The 18,714-nt window shown below is 42.9% G+C and overlaps 1 protein-coding gene and 1 pseudogene across 1 annotated transcript in view; one reads left to right on the forward strand and one right to left on the reverse strand.

Annotated features, from left to right (window-relative positions):
* The window catches only part of Kcnh5 (potassium voltage-gated channel subfamily H member 5), a 283,311-nt gene extending 276,607 nt beyond the window's left edge, over window positions 1-6,704 (reverse strand). The window contains exon 1 of the mRNA XM_051196001.1: window positions 5,860-6,704. Within this exon, the coding sequence (XP_051051958.1) occupies window positions 5,860-5,932 (73 nt within the window). The 5' untranslated portion in view covers window positions 5,933-6,704. The remainder of the gene's footprint in view (window positions 1-5,859) is intronic.
* Window positions 6,705-7,108: 404 nt separating this feature from the next.
* The window catches only part of LOC127230759 (40S ribosomal protein S8-like), a 98,507-nt pseudogene continuing 86,901 nt past the window's right edge, over window positions 7,109-18,714 (forward strand).

Consider the following 18,714-nt stretch of genomic DNA (forward strand, 5'->3'; position numbering starts at 1 on the left):
TAGCTTTGAACTTTATTTTAAAATTTTGAGAAACATCAAAAGGCTAGAATTACATACAGGCTGTGGAAATAACTATAAATCTGTGAGCTCTCGGTCAATAAAGTGTGGTTATGAACTGATTCTACTTCTGCCTCCAGTCTAATATAAATTATATAAAAACATCTGTGACAGGGAAAACCCTGCTGAAATAGTAAAATGCTTAGCCATTTCCCTGGGAGAAAGCATTATGCACATGGAACTTTTCCTAAAAACTTTGTATTTCATATATATTGCTAATACACCAAAAATGTGTGCTATAATTAAATTTTCGTTTGATAGCGTAAGTTCCCTATCAGTCTAAGCCATATCTTATGAATATCACACTATAATTATCCATGATATGTGATTAACCAATATCAAATGTCAATGTTTACTACTTTATTACTATCACATTTATTGAGTCTTAAAATAATTGCCGCTAATTTAAATAAAGTTTAATAACTAAAAGAAGTATCTCATATCACTGCACTTTCTTGTTTGTCTTACGTTTTATATATTTTATTTCATGCAAAGACATGCAGGCAGAGAGAGAGGGAGAGAGAAACATATTTGAAGGGTCTAAGGGGAGAGAGAAAAAAGGAAAGATGTTGGCTAATCACTAATTGTGATAAAACCTATAGTGACCTCTTGTGGTAAGTGGTAACCACCGAAGCTTGGTGTCCACACAACCTAGGCCTAGACTCACTCCAGGGAGTGTGAAAGCACTGGTCCTCCCTCCCAGTTACCATCACAGTGAAAGTAGAAGACAAATGTTGACTAAATGTTAAAGCTAATGCATGGGCATCCACTCTGTCATTACCAGGTACAATAACCATTACTACTGCCTTCCATTAAAAATGCAATGGAATTTTTTTTTAGAAGGTTGTCTGAAAGAGGTTTAAGTAAATGGATTTCTTATACACTCTACTTTTGGAATCTAGCAAAAGATAGACACTAGTGAAGGCAACATGTACAGAGGGGAGCAGCCCTTAGCCGACAGTGTACAGCACTCGTTATGTAATGTGGTGCAGGCTCAGAAGTGAGATGATGCTCTTGGTTATTCGTCAATATAATTTAGGAAGTGGTGAGTGTAATTTCAACCTCTGATACTTTCAGCATTAAAGAGGTGCATTGTAAGACTTGGGTGAACCAATACTTCAAAACCAATGTGTGGTTTTGTCAATATTTCCTGAACAGTGTCTTGGATGTTACAGAAAGCCATTCAAGAAAAGAAATATCAACAACTTTCTGACGTGGCCAGTAGAAACTGTCTGCCTTACACTGTTCCTCCCAGGTTGGGTCATAATGAAGCTGTTTTTCCTTTTTGTTTTGATACCAGATCACTATTTCCTCACCTGAGGGTTTCTTAAAATACCACCATGTTTCTAAATGCCAATTACAGTGTGAAAATGAGTTTGGATTTTTCTTTTTACAAGGGAGAGGTGGCAGAGTAAAGGAAGAGCCTGCCCAGCCCACTGTCTCTATAAAAATGGAAAATTGAAGCTATCGAGGACCTCTGAAAAGATGAGCTGCTCATGTAACACTCTCACTGTTTAATTCTTTCCTGGGTCCTTTTTCTCCCAAAGAGAAAAACAACACTTCTCGTTTTTCATCAAAATGAAAATAAAATTTATTTTGAATAGTACTTATATTAATGAATAACTTCGCATCAAAAAGCATTGACTTGAATTTATAATTTTTCAAACATAGCAAACTTAATTTTCTCTCACCCAAAATAGTCATTGCTGGTTATTCATTAGGGATCCGGAGAGAGAGAGAAAGAGAGAGAGAGAGAGAGAGAGAGAGAGAGAGAGAGAGAGAGAGAGAGAGAGAGCATGTGGGTGAAATACATTGCCTACAGGGATGGGCACATTGAGGGCTTTGATACAATGTTTTTGACTAACTAATATTCCACGTAAAAGTCTCTCGGTTATTTAACTCCATATGAAGCTTAAATCTCTCTACAGCTGGGTTTGCACTAGCAAATATCTCGCATGAACATTGACCATGTAATGAAGAAGGAGGTGCTGATGATGCCAAACACAGATTTGGTCCATACCTACTCAGTGGTGCTGTTCAGATGTAATGAGCTTGCACACAATTCTTAAGCCCTCCCTTCTTGATAACTTATTTTGATCCAAATAGCTAAATATACACTTAAACTTCACTATGGTAGACAATCTGATATTTCAAATCAGCCAGTGGGATTATTTCTAAGTCAAAATGATGATAAATGTTCAAAGAGGTAGGTACACCATTTTCTTTGATCTGGTCGTTACACATTTTACTCAGTTACTGAAATGCTACACCATAGCCTATAAATATGTCAATCAAAATCAAAAATCCATTTTTAATGTTTATCTGAATACTCCTGTTGTCTTTATACTTTTGACCTTTACAAACTCTTGGGAAAATAACTTGCTGTCAGTGTTTACAAGTTATAAATTATCATTTTTCCTTTTATTTGTTTTACCAAGTCTTTAATCTTAAAACTAAAGGGGTGTACTCCTTGCTGCTCCTATTTTGAGACTTAGTTATAAGATGTGTGTGTATACATCCTACACAACAGCTCACAGTGTTTTTCTTTGTGGACATAGTCACCAGTAACAACTTGCAAAGCTGGCTTAAAACACTCAACTAAATAAGGGAAGCAGGGAGAAACAGAGAGTAAAACAGCTATATGGCCACTCAGGCATGCAAGGTAGCACTTTTCCCTAGAAACTGCAGCTGAGGACTTCAGAGTTTGATTATAAAAATCCTCAGCTCAAAAACTGCGTGCTGATATGCCATCCTTTTTGCTCATTTGGACTATATTACCTGAAAGTTGTCTGATAAGAGTCCTAACTTCCTGAGCTCTCAATTCACAAGCTACCCATGGACAATCAAATGCTTGATTCTCATTTTTCTCACTCTCTCTCTCCCTCTGTGTGTGTGTGTGTGTGTGTGTGTGTGTGTTCCTGTGTGTCTCTCTTCCTATCTATCTCTGTGTCTCCATCTCCTCCCCCTCCTTCTCTTCCTCTTCCTTTCCCGTGTGTGCCTGTGTGTCTGAGTGTCTGTGTGTGTCTCTGTCTCCACCTGTATGTATTTTTGGTTGTCTCTCCATCTCTACATCAGTCTTTGTGAATTATTTACCTTTTGCCTCTCCTGTGTCTGTCTTTATGTCTGGGTGGATGTCTGTCCACCTGTTTTGTCTGTAGGCTCTCCTGTCGTCTGAGTCTCTTTCTACAAATATGTTTATCTGACTTTCGGTGCAAGAGCTGCTTTTCAAAAGAGAATGATACAGTACAAGAAGGGAAAGCTGGTCAGTATAAAATGTCAACCTCTGTCTCCTCAGTTCATCAGTGGCTGGGAAAGCCGCCTCCTTGACTTCCATCCCCCCGTGAAGCCCTGCCAGTCGCTCATGCCCAATGTTATTAAGTTGGTGAATGATTAAATCTTCAGTATGACAAACCTGATCCATCTATGAATCCTAGAGGGAATTTTATCTGTTACTCTTAATTAAACAATCTCTTAGGATGATGAATTTTTCAACTTCTCTGCCAAATCAGGTAGAAATGACAACTGGAGGGCCCTCCCACATGAATGTGTAGACCAATTACATCCTGCAATTCTCAGCTGAGATGCTTGCTGAGGGTTGGCGGTACCTGCTACATATAGACATCCATAATTCTCAAATACATAACACATTCCCAACAAAATCCCAAGGTTTTGTGTCTTAATACTATTCAAAGTTAGCCATAGGCAATGGAAAATTGAGCCTTTAAATGTCAAAACAGGTAAATCACAGGCACACTTTGTTAGCCAGTAAAAGAAGCACTAAGCTAGGAAACCATTTTAATCCCAGGGTGTAAAACAAGATAAACTATTCATATATTGAGTGACAGAAGATAGAGGCAACTAGAGCAGGCAATCCTGAGCCACACAACATAAATCTCCATTCCAAGCCACATCTGACCGAAACATTTTCTAAAACCTTCCCACAGTTCCAAGCTGAGAAAGTTGTCCCACCTTCGTTACTACAATGATAGGCTTCAACCCATGACTTCTCGATGTCTTTCTCGTCACCTAAGAGAGTGGCTTTCTGAGGCCTTCCCTGAAAACTCTTCTTGCAAGGACAACTGTAAGAAGTAGAAACAACTCAAGAAGAGAAATCTGAAAGAAAATCACCATATCTCTGTAAATAGCTGATTCCAATAACCTCTAAAGTCCCCCTAGCAATTGAATTTTTTTAACAGCAATGCTCCCTGTAGTCTAGACCTGTGTGAGATATTCATAAAAGAAGGCAATGGACATTCTGTGCCATTATGAACTCATATTTTTATTTATATTCATACAAATTTGTATTTCAATTTATATTGTCATAAAAACTGAAAGTACACATGAACCTCACACTGGGATGGCTAAAAATATTACAGGGATTAAAGTGACTATGCAGCACTATAAGCTATTTTTTTTTTTTATCCAAATGTGCTACTGTTGCCCTAGATTTGTACAGAATCACACTTTGACCTAAAGTAGAAGGGTCACAAAGCTCCAAACCAAACTCCCAAGATGGGCATTTAATGAAAACTCCCTAGGTTACTACAGTTGCAAAGACGGGTTTGTAAACCCGGTTTTCAAAGAGATGCCAATGTAAGCAGTGGTGTCATCTAATCTACCACCTTAGAGCCAACATCTCTATGTCTGATTATCATTTGTGTGGACCCCTCTCATCCACAGCTAAGCATCCACACAAAAGATCCACACCGTGTCAACTATGTAACACTCCCCCCCCAAACACACAGAATTTCCAAGAATGATTGTCAGAACAAGGAACCATGGAGCCGCACAGAGCAGTCCTACTGCTTTCCCACTCAACTCCAGGTGCAGAATCATCCTTTCCATACTTCTCCTTGAAGGGATTCTGATGAGAAACCCTTACATGATGGTCCATACAGTTTGCTCGTAGAGCTTAAAATTATATAAAAGAGGTTTAAAAAATACAGCTAGAAGATGTATGATCTCAGAAGATAAAAACTGTATGATCTTAAATGTGAAATAGCCATTCCAATCCAAAAGATGGAAGACCGAGCACAAACTGGTAGTATTTTAAAGACACTTGGGAGGCAGGACAGCCTTGCTGTGCAGGAGCAAGATAGAATGACACTGTTCAAATCTCTTTCCCGGGTGCATTAAAAGCACAGAAACTGTGGCTTTGATTCCACCCCCCTGCTCAAGGGAAATAGGTGACATGTAGCCTAGAAACCAAAACACGATGAAGAAAATAAAAACGTGAAACTTTGACACAAACACAAATTTGAACCTAGTAACTGACTTCCCATGTTCCAAAACTGACTTTTTTAGGTTCAACTCGGACTGCTCGCCCTAACACGGGGTACTTTCATATGTGCACAGTGGATCCCAAAGCTAGCCCAGTGACTTAAAATTGATGAAGTAGCCACTTTTCCCAGGCATTCCCAACTTAAAAGGAAAGCTTCTCCAAAAACTGGCTCTAAGAATTTGGTCAGCGCTTGAAGCTTGTTTGGGAAGCCATGGGACAAGGAAAGATTCATCATTAAAGTGCAATTCAAACCTATTCTGATGAACCCCCGCTTTACCCACCCCACCCCCTTCCCTAGTTCCTACTCTGAGGTCTGGACAGGTGGAAAGGGGTACATCTCTTAGGAGGCAGATCAACTTGTGTCCCTCCACCACCTTCTTCCTGGCCCTCACCCACCCTAAGCCACCAGGTACCACTGCCTACAGCCCCCTCCCCCCTTAGGAAAAGGATGGGATGGGCGGGATGGGGGCGCCGTGGTCGGGATGGAGGTGGGGAATGTTCTGAACTGCAACTCTCCTTACCACTGGAGCGCCTGACGATGTTCTCCAAAAACGTGTTCTGCGGCGCCACCAGCCCTCTCTTGCCCCCCGGCATCCTGGGTTTGGAGAGCAGCGGCCAGGATCCGCGGCGGGGGAGGGGGGGAAGCAGGAAGAAAAGGTGGAAGAAGAAGAAGAGGAGGAAAAGGTGGTGGAGATGGAGACGAAAGAAAAGGGGGCGCGGCGGCGGCGGCGGGGTCCCCTGACTGTGTCTCCAGCCCGACCCGGATGAGCAGCTCTGGGGAGGAGGACCAGGCAGTTCATGGTAGTAGCGCTCCCCCGGCCGCCGCTGCCCAGACTGTGGCGGTGCCGCACACGGGGCTGGGGAACTGCAGGCTCCGCCGGGCACAGTGCGCCTGCGCCGCCCCCGCTGTCGCTGTCCCGCCGGTGCTGATGCTGAGGCTGCTGCTGAAGATGCTGCCGCGGAGGCAGGAGCCCGGACGCGGGCTCAGCATTTCTCCCTCTAACCCGACTCCGAAATCTCGGAGAAAGCGAGGGGCACCTCCGCTTCCCTTCCTTAGCTGCGCTCCCTTAGTCTCCTAGCCCACCCTTCTCACGCAGCTGTTTCACAGCTGCCCAGGGCAGCCCAACTTCTGCCTGGCTTTGCGAGCGCCCAGTGGCTGCTCCTTTCTCCACGAAGATCCAGAGAAGTGCTCGCTGACTGGTGCGGGCTGTTGTTTGCAGAAACAGGCATCAGAGAAGGCGATGACAATCGGGGTGGGGTGGGGGTTTCACATCTCAGCTTCTCCCGCCGCCGTCCCAAGCCCCAGCAGCTCTGGTGGACGCGGGTCCTGGGGCCGAGGTGCAGGAGGGCTCCAGCTCCAGCCCAAGGCTGTGCGCCGCACAGAATAGGAAGTGACTGGGTGGCGCTCAGGGACGCAGAGCAGCCACCTGACGCTGCTACCGCCCCCCTCCGGGTTCTAGTGCCTGAAGCCTCAACGCAGAGCTTTCGACACCCTAAGAAACCCCACTATCTGGAACAGGAGCCAGATGGAGTATGAGCGCAGAGCTGGTGTCCCGAATGGCCCTGCGCCCCAGGCTGGATTTGGCGCGCGAGAGCGCCTACAAAGCGACTGGGGATCTTCCCCAGGGCTCCTGAATGCAGGGGGAGAACAGGGAGCTGGAACCCCTATCCAAACTTGCAGAAAAGAGTTCGCTTGACGCTAGGAGTCCTATGAAAGAGTGAATAATTCAAACAAGAGCTATAGCAATTGGCAGCGTTTGCGTAGAAAAAATGGTACAAGCTCTGAGAAGGAAGCTGCGCAAGGCTGAGGAGAGGCCACCCTCCCATACGTTCAGGACCCGGACTGGAGTAGGACTGTTAGAAGCAGTCCAAACCCAAGGGACAGCCACACGGAGGGGAAAATTGCACACGTAAGAACGGGGCGGGAAGACATGGAAAGAAAGAGAAGCCCAAACTGCAGCAGGACATTCTTGTATCAAAGGCATTGTTTTGGCCTCCAGACTGCAGCATCTACATGCAATAAGAACTTCTTGACATGCAAATTTGAGAGCCTTATCCCTAAAGGAGTGTGCTAAGAACGCTGAGGACTGAGTTTAACCGTCTTCTGGTAACAAGCCCTCTGGCTAAACATGAAACACAAGCCACAAAGAAGGGCAGAGCCGAAACTTCCCATCAGGAAGCTCCACCTGGGCCTAAGAAGAAGGGGCTCCCTAGCAAGTGCAAAGGGTAAAGTTTAGTTGAATGGGTGTTTCTTGTTTTGCTGTGATCAAGCTATGCCAGGGACAAGGTGACTTTTGTAGAAATGATCACCGGTTAAGATTCCTGAAACAGAGGGCAAGCTGAGGATGAGGGTGGGATCGCATCCACTTACTACTCAGGAGCCCGTGACTGAAATACCCGGTCCTGTTTACCACTCACTGGCCTTTGAAGTGATCTCTCTCTCTCTCTCTCTCTCTCTCTCTCTCTCTCTCTCTCTCTCTCTCTCTCTCTCTCTCCCTCCCTCCATCCCTCCATCCCTTCCTCTCTCTGTCTCTCTGACTCTCTTCGCTCTCCCCCTACTTTATATGTCCACCTATGGCAGAAAGTTAATTGTAACACTGGAATCGAGACTTAACCCTAGGGTAATTTTTCTCTTCTCTGAAATTTCCACTGTTCACCCAGAGCTTGGACAGCTGAGCAAAACCTAAAAGGTGGACAGGAAGCAAAAATGTTAGTTCTGCAGAGGTTCCTTCTGGGGGCAGGGGGGGGGGGGGGGGGGGGGGGGGGATCGAGATCTGGTGGAATAACAAGTTTATTACAGCCTTCCATCTGAAGCAGCGCCCTGCTGAGGAGGCAAGTTAATCCCCCTACAGTTAGAATGCTCCTTCAATACACTGGGGTGCCCTTAGTTAAATAACAAGGGACACCAGCACAGATTGGGTCTATGTGCTTAGCTTGCCAAAGGCTGGAGTCAGTATTGCACCTAAGGAAATACAGATCCCTCCTTGCAGCTCACAGGGTATGCATGGGGTTGGGCCACAGAAATAATGATAAGGACTTGACACCCAGACCCAGCACTACAACCTCAATCTTAAATATACACTTCACTCTCCTCCCCAACCCTGTTTTCCTAAGTGGCCTGTACTCAAAAGATCCCAGATTAATCAGCCATTGCCTGGGGTGAATATATTGGCCTAATGTTTAAAAACATGTACGTATCTATTGCATGGGTTTCTGTCCTGGATTTCTAGGATGGTACGGTAATTCTATTATCAACATTGACAGGAAATATCAGGGAATATTTCCAGTTTATATGCTCTCTTGCACATCTTCAGCTGCCCACATCTAGCCTCTGGGTATTGATTTAAAGTCTTAGCTTCCCAGCATTTCCCATCTAATATAAATATCTCCGTTCCTAATCATTTCTCTGTGGGTGTATTAGCTCACACTTCCCAAAGAGGAAACTCTTTTGGATCCCATTAAGACACAGTCACACAATCACTGTAGAACGTCCCCATTTATTTCCATGCACAGATTTAATTAAAATGACATGCTCCTTTTTTTTTTAAATCCTTAATTTCTGCACAGCATTATAACTTTTGCCTTATCTTAACGACTGTGTGGGAAAAAAACAGCTGGGCAAATGTCAAAGCATTCAGTTACACACTTTTCTTAATCTTTCAGTTAAAATTCCTATTCAGGCCAAAGGTGATACCTGGAAGGATGAAGTGTCTCATTCAAGAGGACCCAGTACTTCAGAGCGCTTGACATAAGAACTATCCTAAGGCTTCCTGGCCCATCATCGGGGCTCCTTGTAAGTAATAACTTGATCTTGGATTCCTGTGGCAATGGTCAACAATATTCAGCCATCTTTATTGCCATAACTCAGAGCTAGGGGAAAGAGAAACCCTTAGCAACAACTCCAGCACCTCCCCATCAAATCGCTGTGGAAGGAATTAACCAGCAGCAGCAAGCAGCAGCATATGGGCTGACTGGCCCTAAGGAGTGTGTGGGCAGACTGCAGCAAGATGCCAATACAGCATTTTCAAAGGTTTTTGAAGACAGTGTCCATATGTTGTGACCAAACCACAGGACTGAACAGGTGAGAGAGTTGGGAATTTAAAAGCTTCAATGTCACAAAAGGGCTTCTCTATTTGTTTATTTTATGACCAAAATTCCATTTCAAAGCAGAACTACTTGTGCTTTTTTTTTTTTTTTCTACTGTGTCTTGAGGTATGGTAATTAGAAAGGTGTTGTCTGTGAGGACCAAGAGTTCTGATCTCCAGCAGTGTCTGCTGCCTCTAGGATCAGCAGAATGACCTGGGTAAACTGTAGGTGTGTTCTGATTTAATAAGAAGCAACATAAAAGGAAAGCCGTAAAAATTAACTTATTGAGTATTGATGATTTGTAATCTCTCCTGGTTCCCTAAAGAATTCTTTTATGAAGGATTCCTCCTCTGGAGGTTTTTGTTTGTTTGTTTGTTTCATGTAGCACAAGAGTCAGTATCTGTAATTATGTTTCACTTTTCTAGAAATGGCAATGTTTGGGTCCTTGTGTACAAATGGCCCAAATACCACTCCCTATAGAAATGAAATGATTCTTCTCTTATTTTCTACTGTCTTCTGAGCTATCCCAATACACATGTACTGTGAAATCTGCAGGTACTAAGTGAGAGGCTTGGGTGGAAGGATAGGAAAGAAAAGAGAAAGAGGTCATAAGTTCCTCTCCACGCTGTCCTCTAGGGTCAGCCTCCTTAGCAACAGCATCCATCCTTTTGATTTGCTCCCACCCCAAGTCTCACTGCATGCTCCTTCTAGACCACTAAAAGTGAAAGATACAAACTTTGATTTATTCTCTTGCATGCATCAGGCCTCACACTTACATTTAGACCTCAAACCTCTCCTTCCCCACCCCAACTATACAAGCTCAGAATCTGTTAGTGGAGTGCAAACTAGACAAGTAATACAGTGCAAAGACTCATTGTTTGGATCCCACACCCAGATGACTTAGAAATCAGACTTTCTTTTCCTGCTTATAAGAACCAGAATAATTTCTCCTTATGGAAAAAAAAAATGAGCATAACATGACCGACCTATTTAGTAGGATTTTGTGAAGATAAATTGTGTTAATTGATAGCTATTAAAATGTGTATAACTTATTTTCCACATTGTTGTGATAAAATGCCCTGACAATGGCAACTTAGGAAGAAGTTTGTTTTGGCTAACAGTCTGAGGATACAGTCCATCATCGAGGAAAGCCAAGGCATCAGAAGCTTGAGGTGCCGGGTTACAGTGTGTTCCCGTGACAGTCAAGAGGCAGAGGGCATGTGCTCAGCTTGCTGTCTCCTTTTTTTTTTTTTTTTTTTTTTTTTTTTTTGCATATAGAGTATTTTTTATTTAATTTTATATAACAAAGTCCAATTAAATGAAAACAAACATTTATACACAATATTTGGGAATTTGGGCGTCGTTCTTTCCAAACTACTTCCTGCTGGTAAGGGGCGCTGTCTTGGGGGATTCGAAGAAGATTCAGATATCCTAGCTGTAGTCTGTAGGGCTGTTTTGTCCAGCTGTTTGGAATGTAGGATCTTGCTGTCTCCTTCTTGTTCAGTCTAGGACCACAGCCCATGGGAGGGTGTGGGGAGTCGTCCCACCTCAGTTAACCTAGCATAGATAAACAGGTAAGAAGCACTGTGCATGTGTGTGAGAGTGAATGCAGAAGCCTTCTATCCTCATTTGCATTAGGAGCTCTAGGTGGTGGGTTCTTAGACAATGTATTGCCTTCTCTTCCTCTCTGGCACTGGTGTGTTCAAGCAAATAGAGTTGATCACTGAAATCTAATGGAGGTGAGGAGTATTACTTCCAGGTAAGAGCAAATAAGAGCCAGGATTGCATTTCCCATGTTCCTCTTCTGGTATCTCTGTGCCTGAGGAATCCAATAAATACAACATCTGCTCGGGAGCAGAGCCTATATCTACAGCATTATATAAGCAAGAAATAAATAAGCCACTAGGATCCTACAGTTTGCGACTGTCTTCTGATAACATACATCCCAAATGTGCTTCAGGATTAAAAAAGACAAATTATGGGAACAACAATTTTCAACCTTGGCTGCATTAAAGGATCACCCAAGGAGTTCATAAAAATATCCCCAAGCTCAGTCCACAACACAGACCAGATAAGTCATAAGTGATGATGAGACATGACATAAATTCCTTTATAACTTTCCCTAGGTGATTGCAGTGTCCATCAGGTTTGAGGACCCAAATCTACAGCAATGCTTCTTTGATTACACCTGCTGAGCAAAGACTCATTGTGAGTCTTGCCATCCTTAAAGCTGCTGAACACCTCCAGAGAGAAGCACATGTCCTCACGCACTGCAAGCTCAAGGTCTCCAAACTCAACCCTTTCAATTCGGCCCAGTCACCCTGCGTGTCCCTCTGTCCCTCGTTGGCCCTGCCTTCAGTTCTCTGCAACCCTCCTCCTTGCTCTTCACACCAAGTTCTGCCCAGCTCTTCACAATGAAGTCGTCACATTCTCACCTCCCTGTCTCAGAAGATGACTTACAGAGAACATGCCACACTGCCAATTCTTAGACACTTGCCATTGTTCCCGCCTCCCTTTCCTTTGTCTATATAACTAGGAAACAACTTTGGTCCCCAGCCCTCTAACACACGTCTGGATGGTGTTCTCTTGTACTCTAGAAGAATACCACTTTACTGAGTGTCCCCTCAGCTCTCTCCAACATTTACTGGTTTTGTATTGTTTTTGTTGTTGTTGTTTTGTTTTGTTTTTTCTTAACTCAAGTGTCCCTAGCTTTCTCTTTCTCCCATAACTTGTAGGTCAATCTCAGAATAGTAGGCAGTAAAAGGTACTCCAATTTCTGCCTCCTGGTCCTTCCTTAACCCATCCATACACTGGCCTCTATTGCACCAATCCCTGGAATGTCTCCACTCCAAGGTCAGTTTTGTTTTTTGATTTGCCAAGCCCTGTGAGAGTATTTCCATTTTTATTTTACTCTCCTTGCCTGTGGTATTGACCCTATTACCCCTCCTTCCCTCTGGAAGTATTCTCCTAATTTGTCTGACTAGGTTTGGATATTGTATGGCTCGAGCATTTTATTGATCCTACCTGTATCAGCATCTCCTTGCCTGTAAACTGGGATTATTAATAATGTCTATCTCATAAGTTTAACATAATATTTACATAAGATAATTGTTTGTCTGGAGAATTATACAGAATAAGTAACAAGCAGATTGATAACCAAACTGGGTACTTACAACGACTAGCAGAAGTTACTAGAGTACCACAGAGCAAACAAAAGTAAATTAATGAGTAGCAAGGGTTGGAGGCAAAAGGTCTTCTCCATGGATGAACTTTTACCTTCTCCTTCCCACTACAAGGATCTTTAACCATAGGATAAACAACTATAGCCTGTGTTGGAAATATTTAACTTCTAGTTGTTTGCAAGGGCATAATGTTTCTAATATTCTTAGTTGTTTGCTTTTCTCTTCCTGCCTTTTACAGGGACAAGGGGCCAGTGTGCCCAGGACAAAGAGTCTAGGAGGACACTTAAGATAAACATGCTTGAGTCTAAGACAAGGAGGCTCAACATGGTCCCAGGGTCCTCTTTCAATGAGTGCAAAAAGCACAAAACAACTAATCAATATTGTGTCATTTAGAATAGCACAGGAGGACAATCTCACACCCAGACTTCCAAAACAGAAAAACAAAACAAAACAAAACAAAACAAAAAAAAAAAACCTCTGCTTGATACCACTAAATGTTTCTCATAAATTTTCCACAAACCAGATCTGAACTGTTGGTTGATGATCAGTGCTGTGACTCTTGGCACAGTTTGGTGGGTAAATGTCAGCATTCTGTATAACAGCAATTGTTCTTCCTTACCCTGCAATGAGAGACTCAAACATTCAGAAATCCACAACTTTCTAAATCCTCAAGCACAGACCCACGCCCGGCTTACAGTGTAGATCTCCCATGACATCTATGCATTAGCCAGCTTTCTCTATATGATAATTCCACGGAGATCCCCAATTCAAAACACCCAAAATAAATGCACCATCCCACAGTACATCCAAATGCTCTTGCTAGTATCCCCATCCCAGGAACGGGGAGATGCCACCACAACCCACCTCGCAATCCAGCTCGGCGGCGTCAATGCTTTCCCCATCCCTAAAGCTCTCTGGATGATGTCCACTCCTCACCTCCTCCACTGGCTCTCCATCATCCCTCATTTGAGCTCCTGAAACAGCCTTCTATGAAGTCTTCCTGCTTCACACCATCCTCCACTACAGCTCCAAGATCCACTAAACTCATTCTTCACCCTGCACCATAGCCATCACCATAATCCTGTCTCCACATATCCATGGAGCACAGGTCTGCATATGTCACCCCATTGCTTAGACACACCTAAGATTCCCATTGACTTCTAGTGAGAATCCAAAATCCTCTACAAGTCATTTCTCATCCTGACTCTTGATTATTTATCTACCCATTCTCAGTTCTTCAGCTCCCTTTCGGGATCCATGTCCTATCCTTCCTTTTACACTCCATCTTCTTCCTTATGCTGGGCATTTTTGTACCATTCAAGACTTGGGGGGAAAAACCTTCTGCATCTTTTCTTACATCTTGCAGCCAGCTACCCTGTGCTTTTTCTATTGCCACATTTACTTCGCTGTTGATGAGGAGAGGCAGCTGAAACCTTAAAGGCCTCCCCTGAAATGCCACTGGCTTTTGTAGACAGAGGCTGACCAAGTCAAGATGCACTAGAGAACAAGAATGTGTGGGCTGAATTTCAGAGTCCATTCATACCTTCTTGGGTGTCCTCAAGGAAGAAGAAAGAAGATTTACAAGCTGAAAGAACTACAAAAAAGGGGGGGGCAAGTGTGATGATGGGAAAGTTTGTGGTAGGTGACAATTTGAACGTAACAAAAAGAAATGGGAAGAGAAAGACAGGGACCTCATCAGGCTCACTTCGGAGGTCTGGGCTCTGCTTTGGATAAAAAAGTAGCATGGCATCCCAAAGGAATTTGGTGCACAAGTGAGCTACAAGAGGCCTGGGGAGAGACAAGTCCAGGGTTGGAAGAACTAGATAACATACACTTGCAGGTGAAGAGCAAACGCTTTTGAAACTTTGACTGCCCCCCTTCCTTATTTACTGTTCCCTGTAAGAATATCTCCTGTGTACCACTCCTCACTGCAGCTCATCTCTTCTCAGCTTTGGAGTTTGAAACCTAGAACATTGACAGAACAGAAACACAATCAGAAAAGTGTTGCCAGGTGGTGGCGCACACATTTAATCCCAGCGCTCAGGAGGCAGAGGCAGGCAGATCCCTATGAGTTCGAGACCAGCCTTGTCTACAAGAGCTAGTTCCAAGTCAGCCTCCAAAGCCACAGAGAAACCCTGTCTCGGGAAAAAAAAAAAAAAAAAAAAAACTCATAAAACTCATAATTTAAAAAAAGGGGGGAGGGATTATTTAGAACTATAGAGATGGTTCGGCTGTTAAAGGCTAGACTCACAACCACAAAAAAAAAAAGTATTACTTAAAAGGCTGTGTGCTGGGGCTGGAGAGATGATTCAGTAGTTAAGAGCACTGGCTGCTCTTCCAGAGGACTGGGGTTCAATTCCCAGCACCCACACAACAGCTCACAACTGTAACCCCAGTTTTAGGGGATCTAAAATGCTCACACAGACAAATGTGCACACTAAATTAAAAGATTTAAGGTTATGTACATTATTAGCATGCATTAAAGATTGTCCTGAGCTCTTTACATTCATTTTCTCATTTCATCACAATAAAGTGAAATTACGTTTAATGCAACAAATATTTATTGTTCACTGGACACCACAGTATGTATTTAAACTACCTCCATTGATCCAAAAATGAAACTGAAGTGCAGAGTAATTAAGTAACTGACAGAAGGTCACAAAGCTGGCACGTGACACAGCCAGGATTACATGCCCACATATTTTGTTTTCAGAACCCAAATTCTTAGGCATTTTATTTAATTACTGCCCTATATTGTCCATGAAGAGAATTGGGCAAAGATGTGATGAGGTCTGGCTACCTCACATATCTGTTCTATGTAGGAAAAATGAATCATATTGTAGTGAGATTGTCCTTCTCTGGCACTGACCACACCCATTGGGGGTGGAGCCATGGGCGGAAGTGACCTGTGGAAGGAGGTCGGAGGGGGCTGAAAGAAAAGGGACAAATTAGAGCAGAAGGGAATGGAAGGAGAACGAGGTGGGTGGCCACGTACACCTGCAGCTATAGTGTCCAAAAGGCTCAGGCAGGAAGATGGGAAGTTTGAGGCCAGCCTGCACTACATAAAAAATAAACAAAAAGAACAATTCCCAGTCTCCATAGAAGTCTGAAAGAACCGGACCTCCAAGAAAAAAATAAGAGAAGCTCACACACAACTTCTGAGGAGAAAAATTTTAAAGTCATGAAGCATTCTAAATAACAGTTCTAAGAAAATGTTCTCGGGGTAGGTCCTGGTACCACCACCAGGGGCCCTCCCAACAAATCAAGCCACATTTGGAGCCCATTCCATATGGTGGATTACCTTGCTCAGCCTTGATATGGGGGAAGGTGCTTAGTCCTGCCTCAACTTGGTATGCCAGATTTTCTTGCCTCCCCGAGGAAAGCCTTATCTCCTCTGAAGAGTGGATGGGGGGGGGGGATGAGAAAGGAGGAGGCAGAGGGGTGGGGGAAGGGGAGGATGGGGAACTGGGGTTGGTATGAAAATGAAAGAACAATTTTTAAATAATAAAAAGCAAACAGAAAGGAAGAAAGACAGGAAAGAAGAAAGAAAGATAGGAAGGAAGGAAGGAAGGAAGGAAGGAAGGAAGGAAGGAAGGAAGGAAATGTCCTCCTGGTATTCAAACCTTTTATCCAGCAACAGAGGCGTTGCCCCGCCAGTGCTAATTTCTAGCATACATCACCATTGCTTTATTGTTAAAACTGAGATATATGAAAATGTCAACTAGAATTTGTGTTGGAACTGTTATCACCTGTAATTGGTTGCTTTTATTATTTACTCTTTGAGGAGCTTGTCACCCAGTTCCTAAATAAATACATAGAGATTTATTCTTACTTCTGAATACCTGGCCTTAACTTGGCTTCTAGCAAGCTTTTCTTAACTGAAATTATCCTGTCTACCTTTTGCCTCTGGGCTTTTATCTTTCTCTATTCTATATTCCTTTCTTTACTTCTTACTCCATGACTTGGTGTGTAGCTGAGTGGCAAGCCTCTGATGTTCTCCTCCTCCTCCTCCTCTTCTTCTTCTTCTTCTTCTCACTCCCCAGTCTTTTCTTCCAAGATTTCTCCTCCTATTTATTCTCTCTGTCTGCTAGCCCCACCTATCCTTTCTCCTGCCTAGGTACTGACTGTTCAGCTTTACTAGACCAATCAGGTGTTTTTGACAAGCAAAGTAACACAACTTCACAGAGGATTATTGAGAGTGGGAGAAGTCTTGTTCCCCAAAGAGGCCCCCAAATAATTATCCAATGTCAAGTTATCATTCCTGAAAATCGTATATATGTGTGTATATATATACATATATATATATATATATACACACACACATACACACACATACATATATATATATATATATATATATATATAATTGTGAGAAGTGAGCAAATTATATATTTAGGAATATGTGTGTGCCTCTGTGTGTAACAACAAAGGAAAAGAAGCCATAAGTTGACAGAGAACAAGAAGGTGGGGTACATGGGAGGGGTTGAGAGAAGAGGTAAAAGGGAAGTGATTTGATAATATTTTACTTTCAATTTTTTCAAAAAAATATATATTAATACAAAGAAAGAACGGCTGCCCTGGAGACCCAGTGCTATAAATGGCCTGGTCTGGACATGCATCACACACTCTATCTTGACTACTAGGCTAGACCATATTTGACAGCTTCCCTGACTTTATACACAGGCAAATTCTCTTAAAGGAAGAAAGAGTTGCACACACAAGAGCCATCCATCAATAGGGACCCAGTGAATGGCAAGAGCCATCCATTATAGTAGGGACTTGGTGAGTGTCAAGAGCCATGATCTCTACTCTTTTAAAGAAGGTTACTTAATAAATAAGAGTAACGGTTTGCTCACCCTGAGCACATTTAATCCTTCCTTTTCTAAGGCTGCAATAGAATTCCAACCATCAACAGTCTCCTCATTCATTCTACACCTGCATGAAGTTACCAAATTTCTGCTCTGCTCAAAGAGCTGAGCCAGACACTGTGGACCCTTACCAGTTTACCCCCATCTTCTGTGTCATAAACATCCTGTCCTATATATGGTCCAGCTATTAAACTTTTTTTTCCTATGGCCTCAATTTCAGTAGACTGATTGGAGCAAGCGTGTTCAAAACTCAAATTCTAAGAACAACTCTGGAAACATCAACACTGTCCAGGAGGTATGAAGAGACATAGAGTCTTGGTGGTCATGCTTCATGGTATACACACAAGTTATCCAGGGGACTGAGGAGGTGAACTCCAGGCAGCAGCTTTCAACTTTCAATGAAGTCCCATAGATGTGTAATTCTAATCGTAACCTTGAAGCAAAGTAAACTGTATGTTTAAAAAAGTCATTCCAAGGAAGATTTTAGCACAAAAGACCATAATGTTGCATTCCATTTGCAGGGGGAAAAAGCCCTGTTATAGCTTTAAAATTGGTACAAAATGTCTCTTACTGCAAGAACATCCTTTGCATGTGAATTTAATGAAGACTGTCCATACCACACACCATATTTGAGAGAAATAAGGGGAGCACCTTCTGTGGCTGTAGGGTTCTTCAACGCAAAAAGAAATCTCACTCCCAAAAGTAAAGATGCAAGAAAGAAGTAGTTCAGGGCTGGCAAATGAAGCAGAGGGTAAAAGCAGCTGCCTGCAGGCCTGACAGTCTGACTTTGATCCCCAGATTCTGTGGTGGGAGGAGAGAATCAACTCCCAAATGTTGTCCTCTGACCTCCACATACATATCATCATACACACACACAGACACACACACACACACACACACACACACACACACACACACTTTTTTTTTTTTTTAAGGAAAAGAAGTATATCAAGGAGTCTTGGGTATATAAACAAAATCAGGGGGAAAAGGTTTTGTTTAAAATATGTGTGATCCTAAAAGAAAATAGACACTTAGAAAGTTAGAGAAGTCAATCATGTCACATTAGGACAGAAAGAACAGTCTAAACTGGTCTACAAGACTCCTTGGTCTACACCAGAATCTGCTAGTTGATGGGTATGATTTAGGAGCTGTAAGGCAGTGAGGCTAGATCAGAGGAGGACAGAGGAATCCATGAGGCTGAGATTTAAGTGCCATTGGATTCTGGGCTTATTGACCAAGC

The sequence above is a fragment of the Phodopus roborovskii genome, unplaced genomic scaffold (assembly GCF_943737965.1).
Source record: "Phodopus roborovskii unplaced genomic scaffold, PHOROB, whole genome shotgun sequence".
NCBI lineage: Eukaryota > Metazoa > Chordata > Mammalia > Rodentia > Cricetidae > Phodopus > Phodopus roborovskii.